General features: G+C 40.4%; 2 protein-coding genes across 4 annotated transcripts in view; one reads left to right on the top strand and one right to left on the bottom strand.

Moving 5' to 3' along the window:
* TMEM67 (transmembrane protein 67) overlaps nucleotides 1-5207 on the bottom strand; it is a 34466-nt gene extending 29259 nt beyond the window's left edge. Inside the window, exons 1-4 of the mRNA XM_058833400.1 lie at nucleotides 5018-5207; nucleotides 3128-3216; nucleotides 1577-1670; nucleotides 31-130 (exon numbers count right to left, since the gene is read on the bottom strand). Of these exons, the coding sequence (XP_058689383.1) occupies nucleotides 31-130; nucleotides 1577-1670; nucleotides 3128-3216; nucleotides 5018-5207 (473 nt within the window). The remainder of the gene's footprint in view (nucleotides 1-30; nucleotides 131-1576; nucleotides 1671-3127; nucleotides 3217-5017) is intronic.
* A 1642-nt stretch (nucleotides 5208-6849) lies between these two features.
* On the top strand, nucleotides 6850-16477 carry RBM12B (RNA binding motif protein 12B). Of its 3 annotated transcripts, none has more exons than XM_058832439.1 (3): nucleotides 6850-6982; nucleotides 9785-9830; nucleotides 10495-16476. In XM_058832439.1, the coding sequence occupies exon 3, from the start codon at nucleotides 10523-10525 to the stop codon at nucleotides 12620-12622; it is 2100 nt and encodes a 699-aa protein (XP_058688422.1). In that variant the 5' UTR covers nucleotides 6850-6982; nucleotides 9785-9830; nucleotides 10495-10522; the 3' UTR covers nucleotides 12623-16476. The 3 variants fall into 3 exon arrangements, with proteins under 3 accessions (XP_058688422.1, XP_058688424.1, XP_058688423.1); XM_058832440.1 differs by having other exon boundaries at nucleotides 6893-6986; nucleotides 10495-16477; XM_058832441.1 differs by lacking the exon at nucleotides 9785-9830 and having other exon boundaries at nucleotides 6883-6982; nucleotides 10495-16477.
* The last annotated feature ends 49 nt before the right edge of the window (nucleotides 16478-16526 follow it).

Genomic DNA, 16526 nt, shown 5'->3' with positions numbered 1-16526 from the left:
TTATCATCACAAAAGGCAAAGAGCACCCACCTGTTTCCTGATGCATCTGAGGCAGAGAAGGACTGCTCACTTCCATTACAATGTACGCACAATGCCTCATTAAGCAAAACACCATCGATGCTTCTTTCCACTAAGTAGAAAAGAAAAGCAACTGAGATAAAACTGCCTGATGCAAAGTATCACACAGGTTAAGATATGTGAAAAAAAATTCAGTATCTGTGCAGATCTAAAATTAATTCAAAGTGTTTCTTTTGAAAAAAATCAAGAGCACAACATGCAAATAACATCCACTATAAATGCACATTCATGTACGTGTGTATGTGTGCACTGTTTATAGCTGTGTACAAGCAGCTTAGTTTTAAATGAGAAATGCAACATTTCATGTCTACTTTGGCTATTCCTCTGTTATTTATTCTGAATAAGATTTCAAACAAAGATTTCTCACTGCAAAGCAAAAATTTTAAACAAGTTTGCAAATTACTGGAAAAAAAAAATACATTTCATCTGAAATGATTCATGGATGTGTCACAATTCCCAAGTTTCAAAACTGCATTTTCCACCAACTAAGTCATCTGGCAAGAGATTTCAAATCTAATTATTAAAAAAAAATCCAAACCAAAGAGACTTAAAAAAATACAATACTAATGTTCTTCCTGCATGTCAAATTACAGAATCAGGTTTGCTACCAATATTTTACCACAAAGGCCTGAAAACATGGGGCCTTTGTAACTCTCACAAAGTTTAAGTTAGAAGACTGGTATTCAGTGTTTTCCAGTTTCCAAGGAAAATTTAAAGTTATTGATCTAGAAAACATTCTGCAATATACTCTGTTGGAAATGTAACCAAAGCAGAAATCTGTAATATTTAATCAGAGAATTATAGGCATTCCATGTCTTTGAAAATAAGGAAAACTAGAGGTCCCAAGAGCTTTTATTGTTTTACACCACTGATGAAAAGTACTTTGTTACATTTCTACTACGCAAAATAAGCAAAAATCCATATAACACAAACACTAAATTTAACATTATTTTTCTATCTACAGAAAATCATCTGCAACTACTAGAGAGCATCAAGTAAGAAGCACAGATATAGGGAAGCACATCTCAGAAAGTCACAGGTACAGGTGCCTCAGGGTGGCATGAAATCCACTAACAGTAATGCACAGTCATTCACTTGGTTTGCTCAGCCTGTTCTCTTCCACCTACTCATCTAGGTACAATTCCTTTACTGTTCTTTATACTTCAAAACACTGTAATGTTTTTATAGTCTATACTGACATTGTTTTTATTCCAACTTTAATGACTCCATCCATTTTGAAAGAGCTTGAAGGAAGTGATACACTAGTATTCATTTATGGAATGTTTGCATAACAGTTTTAATTGCAATGAGCAATTGTACAGATTTATCTGTTCTCTTTCAGAAATGATGATCAATACCAAGAGCAGTGCTGAATTTTTACATGAGATATGAAAACATATGTAAAATTTTATTTCTTATTTAACAGAAGAGCTTATCTTAGTAAACTCAAATATCTAAAACAAGTGCTATCATCTCATAATTGGCACTAATTTTTTACCTAGTATTTCATTATAGAGGCATTTACAATTTCCTTTTGAAGTCAGGCCTTTGGGGCAAGTAATACAATTCCATCCATCTTGAGTAACTCCGCTCTAAAATAAAACATAAAACTATTAGAATTATCAAAAATATAGACATCACCCAGTATCTGTGAAGAATGCCTTATCCAGCCATTAGCTAATAGAAAATGTGTTCAGATAAAACATCAATAACATTCATGAAGATTTTAAAGATAAAAAAAGTCTAAACAATCTGGCAAAAGTAATTTCTAGCAGACACACGAAGTTAAGCTCTTCCAAACCTGTTAACTTAAATCCTTCAGGGAAAATTAAAAGTAGAATGTTAAAAAGAGATACATTGGATACACATAATAATGAATACATAGACATTTTGCATATAAATTGCATATTGCAATTGCATATAAATATACAGAAGTAATGGAAATGGAAGAGTTCCAAGTGAAGCAGTTTATATAATTGTTTGGAATTTTGTACCTACCCAGACAGTTCACATCCACACCTATTTCATACTATGAAGTAACTTCACTACAGACAAAATACACTGAGGAAAACGAAGATAACTGCTTCTCCTCAAGTGCTACTGATGTTACTCCCCTCTCCACTACCATCATTTTCTCTTTGCAAAAGCCTTGGCAGATCAAAAGCAAATGCCACCATTGCAGGAAACACAAAGAAAAGGCAAACGATGACAACACGAAAGGATACATGCCAAAGTGTTGTCTAACACAGCAAGAAGATGGAAAGAAAAGGGAAATTACCTACACAGCCCATTAGCCATTGAACACCTAACTCAGGCAAGTAAGCTGCTCTCTTGAGAGTTCTTCTATAGTTAGTGAAGGGAAAGAAGTATTCGGGAAGGCTTCACCCTCAAAACTTGATTTGCTGGAAAAATACATTTCTTTGCTTACTATAATGGGGAAAATCTGGTTAAGCCTGGTGTCTCTGGATCAATGCTGAGATTATGACACAAAATTATCGTTTAATTTGTCAAGGAAGGTCAGAAGAACTGATCAAACTATAATTATAAGTAAAGTAACATAGTACAAGCAGCTTATTTTGAAGTAATAATGAAAGATTGCAGATTATAATCTCAAACATCGCAGATTATAAAGTTACAGCCTAAATATTACAATAATAGTATGTACATAAATAATCAGTTAAGATACCTATGACCTGAAAAAGCATCTTTAATATTGTATACAGTTGTGCTCTCTGGGCAAGGACAAAGCAGAGAAGAAAAGCAGTGGAAGGAACTTAAACACTTGAAAAAATTCTTATTTTGTCTGTGAGGTTAAATTTGGAATGAAAAAAAAGTGTGCAAAATAATAGAAATAATCAATTCTAAATTGAACAAAAAAACTATGTATAACCATGGTCTTAAAAATTCCCAATCAAGGACTATTATGCAAAAATATTTTAAATTAATGAAAAATAACTTGCAATCAGAATAAAATTTAAAATTAAAAACCCCATAATGGTTATGATTAGTATTTTATCATTATGGCAAACATGAAACATTCAATACTTACCATATTTTCTGGGCATTTTTCACAAGTAACAGAGAACCCCCCATTACTAGAGACCATCCTGTATCCTGGCTCACATACACAGGAACTACCTGAAGAAAACAAAACAAATGCACTTTTAATCTATATAAAACTGACTGGTTGTAAGAGAATACTAAAAACAACTACTGTTCCTCTCAAGAGATCAAAATGGATTATTAGACAGAAACATAAAACATTTGGGTGAGATGTGAATGAAAATCACCATGCTTTTTAAAAAATGCCCACGATACAGTTTGCACACAGACGTTTTAGGAGAATGTTACAAGGCTGACTGACACCAGCATTATATGTTTGCATACAGGTTTTATTTTTTCAATTTGAAGTCAGTCCTAAAACCAAAATGTGTTCATATGAAAAGGTATTCCAAAATAAAACTGCTTTAAAAGCTGTTTTAAACTCAAGGCTGTCAAAATTGTCCATTGGGATCAAGGTTTAGATTGAATGGTTTTCAGTGAGTGAACAGGACAAACTAAACATTTTGCATGAAATTAAACACTATTTTAATGGCATGTATAATGCCCATCTTCTAGTGCTCCACAATATTTTTTTAGAAACTTTTCCTGTCTCAGTGTCATGAACTTCCCTCTGTATTTTTAAACAAATATCACAAACCAAAATTGATTATATGTACTAATAAACAGTTTTCATTATTTAAGGTTATTTTGAACTGTGCAGGCAAAAATAATGTCAAGTTCTGTGGAAAATTTTATAACCTTAAAGTACATTCTGATGTGACCAGCTGTACAGAAACATTTGTCAAAGTGATCAACCATTTATACTTAATTCTGAAGAAGTCCAATTGGATTAGATCAATGAAAAGTTGGAGCTGTGACACTCGCAGTGACAATACCAAGGTTTTTAGGCATGTCACCTGAAGGCAGAATCCAGACTGATGAGCTAACCAGGGAGTGTATGGGCAATCACAAGTGGAATTCAATCAAGATGCAAACAGCACTGAGTGGCACCTACCTACACTGCTCCAGTCAGATCTGCAGGAAAAAATAAACCCTTGACCTCCCCTTGGAATTTTCCTCTCCCTGAAGCCCTTTATTTGGAGGAAGATTCAGCCTAAAAGAGTTATGGATCTAGACACCCATGTTATCAGGGGATCTGAAAACAAATAGAATACTTTTTTCCAATAAGTGAACAACGGGATTGGTCTTTAGGGGACCCTGGTGCTGGTGGTGGAAAAGGTGAGCAGCTTTCATGCAGCAGCTGTGAACACAGTGCTCCACATCACTGCTTCCGACTGAAGTAGCAATTCTGAAGAGAGGTCTTGTTGGGTCTTAGTCTCAGACTTGTACACACAAGAAGGAACTCCCAGTCTTGTTGGGCTGTGTATAAAAGATGGACACTTTAATACCTCCGTATGCCTTAAAGACAGCAGCCAACTATCTGTATTTTCCATTTAGTACTGTCAGGTTGTGTTGTATCTGCTCCAAGTTCTCGCGTGGGACCCAGACTAACACAGGCACAACCTCAGAATCTCACACTTGGTACCTCAGACATTCAACTTTCACAAGGAGTTTCAAGTCACAGAAGTGTTCTAGAACACAAATTCACGGTCCTGTGGAATTTTACAGATGAAAATGCAAGTACAATATAATGCTTGAGGAAACAGAGGTTATTAGAAAGAGGTTGAAAGTAATTTCTCTGAGGTGTATCTCAGATACATCACAGCTGTGCCAGGGCCTCTTAGGCCTCTGCGGGACCCTGGCTTTTTCGCTCCTTCCCCAGACCTGTTCGAGGGGGGCTGTTTTACCGCCACAACCTGAGCCCCGGCTCCGCATCTCCCGCTCTGGGGGCGGATTCAGCGCGGAGTCGCCGAGCCCCGCCTCCCCCATCGCTCACCGCCGGCACTCTGCCGCTGGTGGGCCCCACAGGGCGCGCAGGCCAGGCGGGAGCTGTCGAAGTAGCGGTCGGCGTCGCAGTCGGCGGGGCGCTGGAGCGGGACGGAGAAGCCGCGGGCGGGGGGCAGCGCCGCCGATACCGCCATGAGCAGCGCGGCGGCGGCGGCGGCCCCGCGGCCCCGCGTCGCCATGGCCACCGCGCGCCCCGCCCGCCCGCGCGCGCCGATTGGCCAGGGCCGCGCGGTACGGCGAGCGCCGGGGGCCTGCCGCCGCAGCACGCGAAGCGGGCCGGGGAAGGGAGCACAAGCCCTAGTTTAGGTATTTGGTCCACAGAGAGTTCTGCTCGTTTTGTACGAGGTCAGGAGTGAAAAATGAGAGGATGCCGAAGCCCGGGTTGCACTTTCCTGTACCTTGTCTCTAGAACTCGTACACAATGTACATTTGTGTATATACAAATGTAACACGCGTTTGTAATTTCTCCCCAGAGAGGAAAGTGGTAACAAGGTGAAAACACAAAATGCCTAGAGCAATGGATGCTCAGCTGAAGTTACTCCTCTTTGCCTTTTACACCTTTGCCACACTCTTGTTCACAGAATGAGTCCGGTTGCAAGGGAGCACAGTGGGTCATCTGGTCCAGTCTCCCTGCTCAAGCAGGATTATCCCAGAGCCCCTGGCACAGCATTGCGACCAGGGAGTTCTTGAATATCTATAGCGAGGGAGACTCCACAGCCTCTCTGGGCAGCCTGTTCCAGTGAAACCGCTGATTAAAGTTCTTCATGCTCAGGTGGAACTTTCTGTGCATGTTTCTGCCTCTTGCCTTTTGTCTCATTCCCTCAGATGTTACCAAAACTTTGCAAGACACTGTGTCCTGGATTTTAGTTATTTCTCATAGTCCCTCTCCTACGTGCTAATTGCCTATTATGATTTTCGACATTAGCACGTTTTATTTCTCGTATTTATTTTGTTGGCTCAACAAGTGTTACAAGGTTGAGTCGATGTTTTCAAGTCGAATAATCCGTCCCCAGGCTCAAGTTCATGTAAACTTGACTGTATAAAGATGTAACTTCTTACCGGTGTGCTTGATTTGTGGAAACCTCCACCTTGTACCCAGAATAAACAATGTCATTTTTCTAAACAACATTCTGTGTTGAGAGAGCTCCTAAAGTCGGCAACACCGATAGCTGAATCTACCATGAATAGTACAGGTTTTTCCTCCTGAAAATGGAGCAGATAAGTACTGGATATGCATAGAAAGACAGGGGAGAACACATAAAGACAGGGAAGGCAGCTAGGATAAACTTTAGGACAAATATACTTCACTTGCACAGCCTAAGTACTCTGTATCTGCCCTTCACTTTACTTAATCTTGAACCTTTCCTCCTTCTCTTTCATCCCTCCAACCCCAGCCTTCCCTTCCTCTCACAACCCGGGCTTGAGCCAGCCCCGAGCTGCCTTAGAAATCGCGTCTAGGCATTGGAAAAGCAGCGGTGAGTGATGCCTGAGGCTCGGCACGCACAGGTACCGACGGGAATGAGCCTGAGGACAACGCACAGCGCGGCAGCGGCGCTCCGTCACCGTGTGACCGATCTCTAGATGCAGGTCTATCACTATGCATATCTATTACCATACAAATTATTATTACACAGCTCCCTCAGCCCTACAGACGGAGACTGCACATCCGCCCGCAGGGTAGAGAGCGCACGCGCACTGCCTGAGGCGCGGCTCCCGCCCCCGCGCAGACGGGGGCGCGCGGTCCGCGCACGCGCGGCTGCAGCGCGGGGACGGGGTCACCGGGCCGGGGCGTTTTGCGCCCCGCCCGGAGGGTGCGCGCGCAGGCCCGCTCTCGCGGGCCGGAAGCGCTCGCGCAGCGCAGCTTCCCCTCAGCGTTGAGGGGGGCCAGCGGAGGCGGCGCCATCTTGGCGGAGCCGTGCCGGGAGCTGCGGGCCCCGTCCGAGCGGCGTGTCCGGTGGGTGCGTGGATGAATGGCGTGAGGGACAGAGCACGCCTCCCCGGGGTGCGGCGTGTGGCCGAGGGCGGCGCGAAGTTTGCCGTTTCTCGGTTTCCCGACCTTCTCGGAACCGCTGCGGAACCTCTGCGCAGCCGCTCCGTGTGCCCCGGCCTCCTCATGTCCCTGGGCTTCACATCCCCCTTCCCCGCTCCCGGTGCCTCCCTTAGCCCTGTTCTGATGTTGGGAAACAGATGGGCTCATTCGTGGCGGTGGAGCACCGGACCCCCTCGCCCCGTCCCCCTCACGGGTCCCCTGCCCTGCCGCCCGCGGCGGGTCCCTCCAGCAGCGCTGGTGCCGGCGGGGCGACTTGCTTGGAAGCGGTTCCGTGCTACACTCGACTGTGTAGTGGGCCCATCTGCAGAGCTCACTCATGTTTTCCTTCAGCACTGTGAAAACTGCTATTCGCAGCAGTCTGCTTCCTCTATTAAGGCTCATTTTGAAAAATAGAATAAGAAACCTTCCCCTATTTCGCTGGTTATTCTACACTGGTCCACTGTCGTAGTCGGGGTGTTTCTGTGGGTTCTTTCTAGCTTGCAGTCTGTAATCTTCCAGTGTTATGATAAAAATACTAGTCTAGCGCAGACTTAGTTTCCTACTGTGTTTACAAGTTGTGTATTATTTTAATGTCTTTAATGTCTGGAATTTTCCGAGGCTGTGGAAGAATAGGTATTGTACTGTTTTCTAGACAATTTTGCTTATATATAAAATTTCATAAAACTGTACACTTCTGTGCTTTTAAGTTGTGGCATGAAGTTGTTTATTTATTCTCCAAATCCTTGCTCTCTGAAGTCGTTGTTCAGTTAATGAATTGCTCTTACTTTTCATGACAAGTCAACTCTTTTTGGTTATGCACTTTAAATTGCTGGATGGCTTGTCTCTGCTTTCTACTCATGTGTGATTGTTTGCAGTCAGTAAGAGCTATTATTTGAACTTGCATTTGTTTATGGACTTCTTAGAGATCACATTATGATCTGGAATCACTGTGTCTGGTTTTCACCACGGAAGGTTGTGTATTGTATTGTATCCCTGGTGCATCGTGGAGAACTTGCTGTTTATCACCGAAGAATTATGGAGGAGAGCTGTTGTGAATGATGTTTAAAAATTGGGATAAGAAAGCGGAGTTGTGAATCCAGAAGTACTACAGATTAAATACATCATGAAGTAGCAGGGCAGCGGATTTGCTTTTTCAAGACACGAAGGTGCTGTATGAAAATTCTGCCCTTGAATTCTCCATGCTTTTTGGCACTGCCATTGCATCTGTTGAGAAGACACGTTGTAAAGTGTTCTGGGTCTGGCTGGGATGGAGTTAACGTTCTTCACAGCAGCCCATACAGTTCAGTTTGGATTTGTGGCTAAAAGAATGTTGACAACACATCGGTGTTTTGGCTGTGGCTGAACAGCACTTGCACAGTATCAAGGCTGTACCTATTTTCCCTACTCTGTTCCTCCAGTGAGTGTGCACAGAGTAGGTGAGAAGCTGGGAGGGCTGACTCAAACTCACCAAAGGGATATTCTGTGACATGTAACATCATGCTCGGCAACACAAACTGAGGTAGAGGAAGAAGTATTTTGTTGGTTTTGGTTTCTTTGGGAGGATTGGAGGAAGGCTGGACATCAGTCAACCTGTGTGAGGTGGTGATTTCCTTTTTGTGTTTTTCTTTCTGCTGATGAAACTGTCTTTGTCTTGACCCACAAGTTTTCTTGACTTTGTTCTTTCCCATCCCAGTGATGGGGACAAGGAGTGAACAATCGGCTGTGTGGGTGCTTGGCTGCTGGCTGGTGTCGACTCACCACAAAAGTACAGAGCACAGATGGTCTTTAGTGAACTTTCTAAATGGGCAGTTGTTCTCGGTTTGTTGTGCTTACGTACTGGTGCAGAAGTGATGTGGAGTCCATTAGTGACAGAATTTGGGCTTTGCTGTTGTTTTGCTAAGTTCAAGTGGAGTGACAGTTACGGTTATTGATAGATAACTTGTCATCAGGATTTAGTGCTTCATAGAGCTAGGTTTATAGGAGGAGTGTTCTCAAATGCTCAGAGCATTGGGTTGTGTTTGTTTTAAAGTGATGCAGTAATTTGCTACAGAGGCTTGTGTTCTGAGAATATTGTGCTATTTACTGTGTGATGTTACAAAATGTTGAAAATCAGGGTGTGTTCAGTTGATGTAGTCAAGCTTTTCTTCTTATGTTTGAAAGGCAGTAGAGTAAGGATATAGGGAAAATACTGAAGTTGGCTTTGTAAATTCAGGTGCTTCATGAAGTTTTGCCTTGTTGGATATTTTTGGTCTTTCATTTTATGGTCTTCACGGTGTACGTTAAGTGCAGTGCTGGACTGGTGAGCACCGTACTCTTGTTGTGAAATTTGAAACCAGGTGGATTTCAGAAGAATGGACATGTCCTTTAATCCTAAAATGGACCTAAGCACCTTTCAAGAACTCAATTGAGAATTGTTCCCTTGATACACTGTCAGTCTGTTTCATTGCAACAGTTCAGTGTGGCACAATTGATGACCAAGTAATCTCATCATATTTTCATCATTTCCAGAAGTCAACTTAAACTCTGAATTTCTTTTGCTTCTAAAATGGAAACAGAAAGATGCAGTGCATGGCATCTTGGAACATGGAAGGAGTTCTTCGCATGGGTTCATAACATGCTTGGCTTTAGTATTAGCCACTGCTATGGATGGGCTGCAGCAGTGTAGCACAGTGTGTAAAGCAAAGTACAGGTATCAGCCATTAATTATGTTTCATTTTCTTTCCACAGTTAAGTTGATTTTACAGAATTTATCAGGTCTCCAAAGCAGAAACAGGTAAGCTGCCAAAAGCTTAACACTTCTGAGTATTGTGACAAGATCATACACAGCCTTTTTTCCTCACAGACTTGTGGCTGGCAACTAGGATATGCTTGTGGCCGCTGCAACTACGCCAAAGAGACAACATTTTTGAATGCTGAGAAAACATACATTATTGAACAGAACTGATCGCTGGGTAGAGCAGCTTGTCAAAGCAGTAAAGCCTGTACTGTTTGTGAAGTACTTCATTTTGCAGTGACGTAGTTATTCTTTTTCCTTTCTCCTTTTATCAGCTAGTGTCCTATTCAAAAGTAAACTGGATTTTTTTGTTCTTTAGGAGTGGGCAGAGATCTCTGGCATACAGTAACTAAGCTGTGAAAGACTTGAGGTGTTCTTTAGGTATTGTGGATGGTGAGGAGTGACTTAGGTGGATTTTGTTGCCCTTAGGGTAGGGAATATTGATAGATTTGTGCATGTGTGCTGGTGGAGTAGCTAATTGTTCTGTCTAATCCACTTTCAGTGAATTGTGTTTTAATCTTGTTCTTGTGAACTTGTGGGTTGATACCTTCTCTCTTGATGAGATGAGGGCATTCATTAAAAAGGCTCTAGCTTCTTAAGTGATAAGTTACTGTAATAGCTGAGTACTAAAGACGTGCTATCATGTGTACCTTTTTGTCTGCAGGTGATTTTTGCTGTGGGTTGAGCTCAGCATGGCTGTAGTCATCCGTTTACAGGGGCTTCCTGTTGTTGCGGGTCCTCCAGATATTCGTCGTTTCTTCTTGGGATTGAATATTCCTGATGGAGGTGTGCATATTATTGGAGGAGAGATTGGGGAGGCTTTTATTATATTTGCAACAGATGAAGATGCACGGCGTGCCATGAGCTGTTCAGGAAGGTTTATCAAGGACTCGCGCATAGAGCTCTTTCTCAGCAGCAAGGCAGAGATGCAGAATACCATAGAAATGAGCCGGAAACGATTTGACCGTGGGGGACGAGAAAGTATGTCTGGCTCTAGAAGAACAGGTACTAATGGTTCTAGTACATCAAGTATTGGAGATATACCACATTTAGTTACAGCTTCTCCAAAACTAATAAGAAAACCTAGTTACGGGCCACCAAATCGCCTGGAGGCTGGTTTCCATACTAACGGCACAAGATATGGTGATATGGGTATACCTAAGTCAAACTATCAGTTAAGAAAGGATTCTCACCCATTTAACCCAGATGATCGTTACTTATTTCTACGGGGTATACCTTACTCTGCAACAGAAGTTGAAGTACGTACTTTCCTTTCGGGGATACATGTGGATGGAGTGATTCTGATAAAGCACCGCAATGGTTTAAACAATGGTGATTGCTTGGTAAAATGTGCTACACCTGGTGATGCCTTAGAAGGACTTAAACGTCATAGACAATACATGGGTCAGAGGTTTATAGAAATTAGCCCAGCTACAGAGGAACGGTGGATTGAATGTGGTGGGAGGATAGACATGCCAGATGAAATGGATGACTTTTTGTGCGAAGACCATTCTCCAAGAAGTTCAGGCTACATGCATTCAAGGAAGCATTCTCGTTCAAGATCACCAAGGAGACAAAGAACACATTCTCGTTCATCTCCCAGCCAGGATTATTACATACACCTAAGAAATCTATCTTTTAATGTAGAAAAGAGAGATCTGAGAGATTTTTTCCCTGATTTGGATATACACAGCAAACAGATCAAGATTTTAGCAGATAAGCATCAGAAAAGGACTAGAGATGCTTTTGTGGTATTAAGGAATGAGAGAGAATATCAGGCTGCTTTGGAATGTCATAGAAAGGTTCTTCTCAATCGTCCTGTGTACATTTTTCCAATTTCAAGAAAGTCAATGTTGAAAATAATTGACTCTTGTGAGAGGAAAAGATCACCGGACAGAGATCATTTTGGACAGGCCATATCAGAAAAATGTTATCGGGAAGGTCATTCCAGCCCTAAGACTTGTGTTTATGTAAGGAATTTTCCATTTGATGTGTCAAAAATTGAAGTGCAAAAGTTCTTTTCAAGATTTGATATTGATGAAGATGATATTTACTTGCTCTATGATGAAAAAGGAGTTGGACTGGGAGAAGCACTAGTGAAGTTTAAATCTGAAGAACAAGCTATGAAAGCAGAAAATTTAAATCGTCAAACTTTTTTGGGAACAGAAGTATTAATAAGACTAATATCTCAAGATCAGATGGAGAAGTTTGGTGTAGCTGCACCGTTATCTGCACCAAATGAAATGCACAGTCATTCACATCTGTATGACAGAGCTGACCTCTCCCGTCCAGTTGGTTCACCATCTGGGCCACCACAAGGGCCACCCATGCATTCATTTGGTCCCCCTGGGAACTTCAGGCATCATTCTGAATTTAGACATCCCCCTGAGGACTTCATGTGCCCTCCTAAGGATTTTAGGGGTCCACCACCCCTCATGGATTTTGGTGGTGACAGTGAACCTTTTGGCAGAATGGAGTTTGGGAATAATAAAATGGGAAGTTTTCCTGAAGGAAGATTTATGCCAGATCCAAATTTCAGTGGTGGTTCTGAACGTGTTGTTCCTATTCTATTGAAAAATTTACCTTTTAAAGCTACTCCTAATGAGATTCTGGATTTTTTCTATGGCTACAGAGTGATACCAGAGTCAGTTTCTGTGCAGTACAATGAACAAGGATTACCTTCTGGTGATGCCATCGTTGCTATGACAAACTATGAGGAAGCTATGGCTGCTATTAATGAACTAAATGATAGGCCCATTGGTCCACGGAAAGTTAAGTTGAGTTTGCTGTAAAGGAGGAAAGGATGCTTTAATAACACATTCTAGGTTTGACAGTATTGACAGTTATTTTAACTTTTAATTACTGGAAGATGCAAAACAGTTTCCATCAGCTGTTGTAAATAATACCCAGTTCAGTTTTTTAGCTCTTGGTTGAAATACCTGTAGGACATTGAATGTCTTACATCAAGGTATAAAGGGATGGAGTTACAAAGGTTTGGGTTGTTTATTTTTTAGATTAATTCCAGTCTTATGTCTTTGCATCAAATAAAAACATAAGTGCTGGTTGACTGACCACACAAACGGTTCAAATAGAAGATTTTCAGTGCTGCCTGCATTAATAAGTGACACTTAATGAGGTTAGTTTAATAAAATTTTTAAAAAAACTGATTTTTTTTTTTTTTTTTTGTTTCCTTTTTGTGTAAACTTTTCAGGTTTTATTCGGTTTCATGTGTTTGCAGGCATTCCTGTTTAAAAAGCTACCTGTTCTTATTAGCTGGCTGTGCAACTTTCTTAAAATAAAAAGGAAATTGCCATTTAAATGTGTGTCTTATATTTAAAACTTGTATAGTTAATGATGTCAACTATTAGGCTCATCAGATCTGGGTCTTGTTGAGAATGCTGCTTGCTGCTTCATCTGGAAAGAGTGAACTGGTAGTTTGTCAACACAGATGGCAAAGCAGAGGATGGGTCGTTTATAGAGATTGGAGAGGCTCTATTCATCAGTTAAGACTTTTTTTCTCACTCACTGTAGTACCTTGAGGCAGAAAATGAATGTTGGAATTAGATCAAGAATTCTGACTTCAGGTTTTGTTTTATCTTCACATGCTGCATAATATGAATACTAACTGGCTAATGATGTCTGGATGCATTCCAGGTCAATCTCTGATTAGTTTTAACTAACATCTGTCACTGGCAGCCAAGCTGACAACCAAGTATGTTATTTTCCGATGTAATAAATGCTTATGTCAGCATTTAGAATGTGTTGTTTTCACTGGTTTGTTACCAGCATATTTAAATTTTAGCAAGAAATAAAAGGTAGCTTGGAAAAGCTGTGTCTTCAGAATTAAGGCTTAGTAGGAAACTTTGATGATTGTGTGGGCAAGGACTTTCCTTGACATTGCAAGTGCAAGATAGTATCTGTAGTACTAAAGGATTAAGTCTCAGTCCCTTCAAACTGAGACAACAAAGTTGCAATTTAGCAGTGAAAACTTAACTTTGGTTGTTCAATACCCAGAATTCCTAAATTCATGAAGTAGGGAGGTCTCTATTCCAATTCCCTCCTCAAAGCAAGTTTCAGCTAGAATGGGCTACTCAAGGCCTTGTCTGTTGCATCTTTAATAGCTTTAAGGACAGAGCTGTCTGGTCAGCCTTTCCAGTGAATGATCCCCTGTCACTGGTGGTCAGACCTTAATTACTTTGTGTGAAGTCATCATCATGATTGCAGAACTTCCATGCCAACTGTTTGGTACAAGCAAACAAAATGAATGAAATTTTTTGTTCTGTAATATTTAAAAGGTTAGTGTAGCTTTATTCTGCATATTATTTGTTCTATGTTTTAAGTGCCAAGGAAAAAGCTTTTTGAATGATAATGCAAGGTCTGTATATGTAGATTACTCTGAGCAAAGAACCGTAATGGCCAAGTTTTCAAATTCTGAACACTTAGCATACTGATACTTGCTTTAGGAATTAGCTTCAGAATCATTCAGTTTTGAATCCTCGTCGGAACTTAAAAGGAATTAAAACCCAACAATTTTGTGCTTTATTTAATAGCTACTGTAAAAGAGATCAAGGAGCCAGAAGATGTTTCACGGAAAATAAAGACATGAGAAATCCTCAAAATAAACTTCCCTGACCATCATGTGGAAAACTTCATTGCCACTGTTTTTGTTAGCTAGTGTCTTTACTACTAAGCTGTGTTGAAAATGTGAATACAACTAACTTCTCCAGTTAATCAGTTTTAGATGATTTGTATATTTTTAAGGCACTTCTACTTATTACACAATAGGAGATTTCAAACTTGGAGTCTGGAAAGGTAAGAAGGTTTAGTAGAATGCTTTGCCAGTAAAGTGTGAAATTATCTTTCAGAAAAAAAACTACTTGTTTTCAGAAAAGGTTAAGAGTAACTGCTGATAAGATACCATTAGTTTTTCAGATGGTAGACTCTTTTTCCCCCTTAGTGAACATATAAAAAGTATCATAAAGCTTGTAATGGCAGAGGTCATAATTAAGGCATTACAAGATGGTCTTTTGTTTGCCCTGTAGCTGATTTGTATTTAATTTAAAGCCAGATTAGAGTTTATGACTAGTTTAGGTTAACCTGAAATGTTTGATTGATAGACCAAAAAAATTTATTTTTCCAAGGTCTATAAAGAGCTGTATCTCAAAGTATGTACAGATGCACCGAAGCATAGGAAACTTGGGAAGGGATGCCAGTAAGTACATCAGTTAAATAATAATAGGTTCATAGTTTATAGCTGTTATCTGGTTGGTGTTTTGGGTCTGTGTCCGTCTTCCTCTGTTCCCCCTGCCTCTATAATGCCCCATGGCATTATATTCTGATTCTGCCTGCATACATAGTACAGGTGCATAACGTGATGACAGCATTTCCTGATAATAGGATTTTGTAACATCAGATGTCTAGTGGTTTGGAGGCATTGTATTTCCAGTACAAAGGACAAATCAGAAACTGTCTATAATTACGTGGCCTGAAATACTGTTCTTCCTTTTTAAGTACCACCCATATAGTAAGGAGTAACAAATGAAATGCTACAGTTTGTGATGTTGATCTAAAACATAGCAAGTTTCCTTAGTTATGCCTTCTCTGAAGTTGCTGCTGCTATCATTGTCCAGAAATTCTGATGTGAAAGAGAACAGTTTCTGTTGTCAAAAACTAGAAACAGTGATCACCTATGAAAGCAGCTTGAGACATTGAAGGAAGGTCTAACAGGACAGTCTGATGAGCACCCCTAATCCCAAAGGAATGTGTCAGTGTGTTCAACAGAGAGGCAAAATAGTCCAGGCAAGAATTGATACATTCCTGCATCGTGTAGGTGCCAGTTATAAAAAATACAAATGAGTGAATGGAATAACTGCAAGTCAGTCTTGCAGTATGCACTTGTACCATGAGAAGATTCTTTGCGGAAGTGTCTTTAGGTAATACTTAATTCTTTACTAACAACCTAACTTGTTATTCTGGCTGTGAAGTATTTTAACCAGGGACTTTTCATCTGTAGTTTTGAAGTCACAATTTCTGTGCAACATGCAAAGTTAAGACATCATGCATGCAGGACAAAGTTACCCAACACTGTACTTCTTTTCTGGAAATTTTTCTGTGATTCCTGAAATTGACTTTTCTTTGTGACTTAGGAAGAACAAATTTTATGTTTGTGAACTGCATTATCTTTTAGAGGGCAATTAATGTAAACAAAACTGCCTTTTTTTCAGAATTGCTTTCTCAAGGCATAGTACACAAATATTTGCTATCTGTATCTATGTATATTATATGAAAACCTGAAATTGTTATGAAGTTAGCCATCTGTTTTGGAGATGAACTACTTCATTGCGTGTGAAATGGTAAAGTGGTGATCACCATAATTCTGATGTGATGCAACTATTTATTGAAGTGCCTTATTTGCTGAAATAGATGGGAAATAATTATGTAGATGCTTTTAAAAGTTTTGCTCATCGGTCTTTACTCCTTGCCAGCAGTAATTCAATGTCAATTGACATTGATATGTAATGCTGGTGTAAAATTATTTTCTGGGTTTTAAACAGAATCCTGTATTGTGAACTTTTCACTTATTTCCATCACATTAATTTTTGGCAAAACCTGTTTTTTCACGTGCCAAAGCAGGTATGCATTGCATTCAGTGGACAAAAGTATTAATATTATCAATATTATATCATCAATATTATA

This window comes from Poecile atricapillus, chromosome 2 (genome assembly GCF_030490865.1).
Source record: "Poecile atricapillus isolate bPoeAtr1 chromosome 2, bPoeAtr1.hap1, whole genome shotgun sequence".
In the NCBI taxonomy this organism is placed as follows: domain Eukaryota; kingdom Metazoa; phylum Chordata; class Aves; order Passeriformes; family Paridae; genus Poecile; species Poecile atricapillus.
This window is presented reverse-complemented; position numbering and strand designations above follow the sequence as displayed.

Coding starts and splice junctions, on each gene's coding strand:
- RBM12B (XM_058832441.1), top strand. CDS start 10,523: ATGGCTGTAGTCATCCGTTTACAGGGGCTTCCTGTTGTTGCGGGTCCT.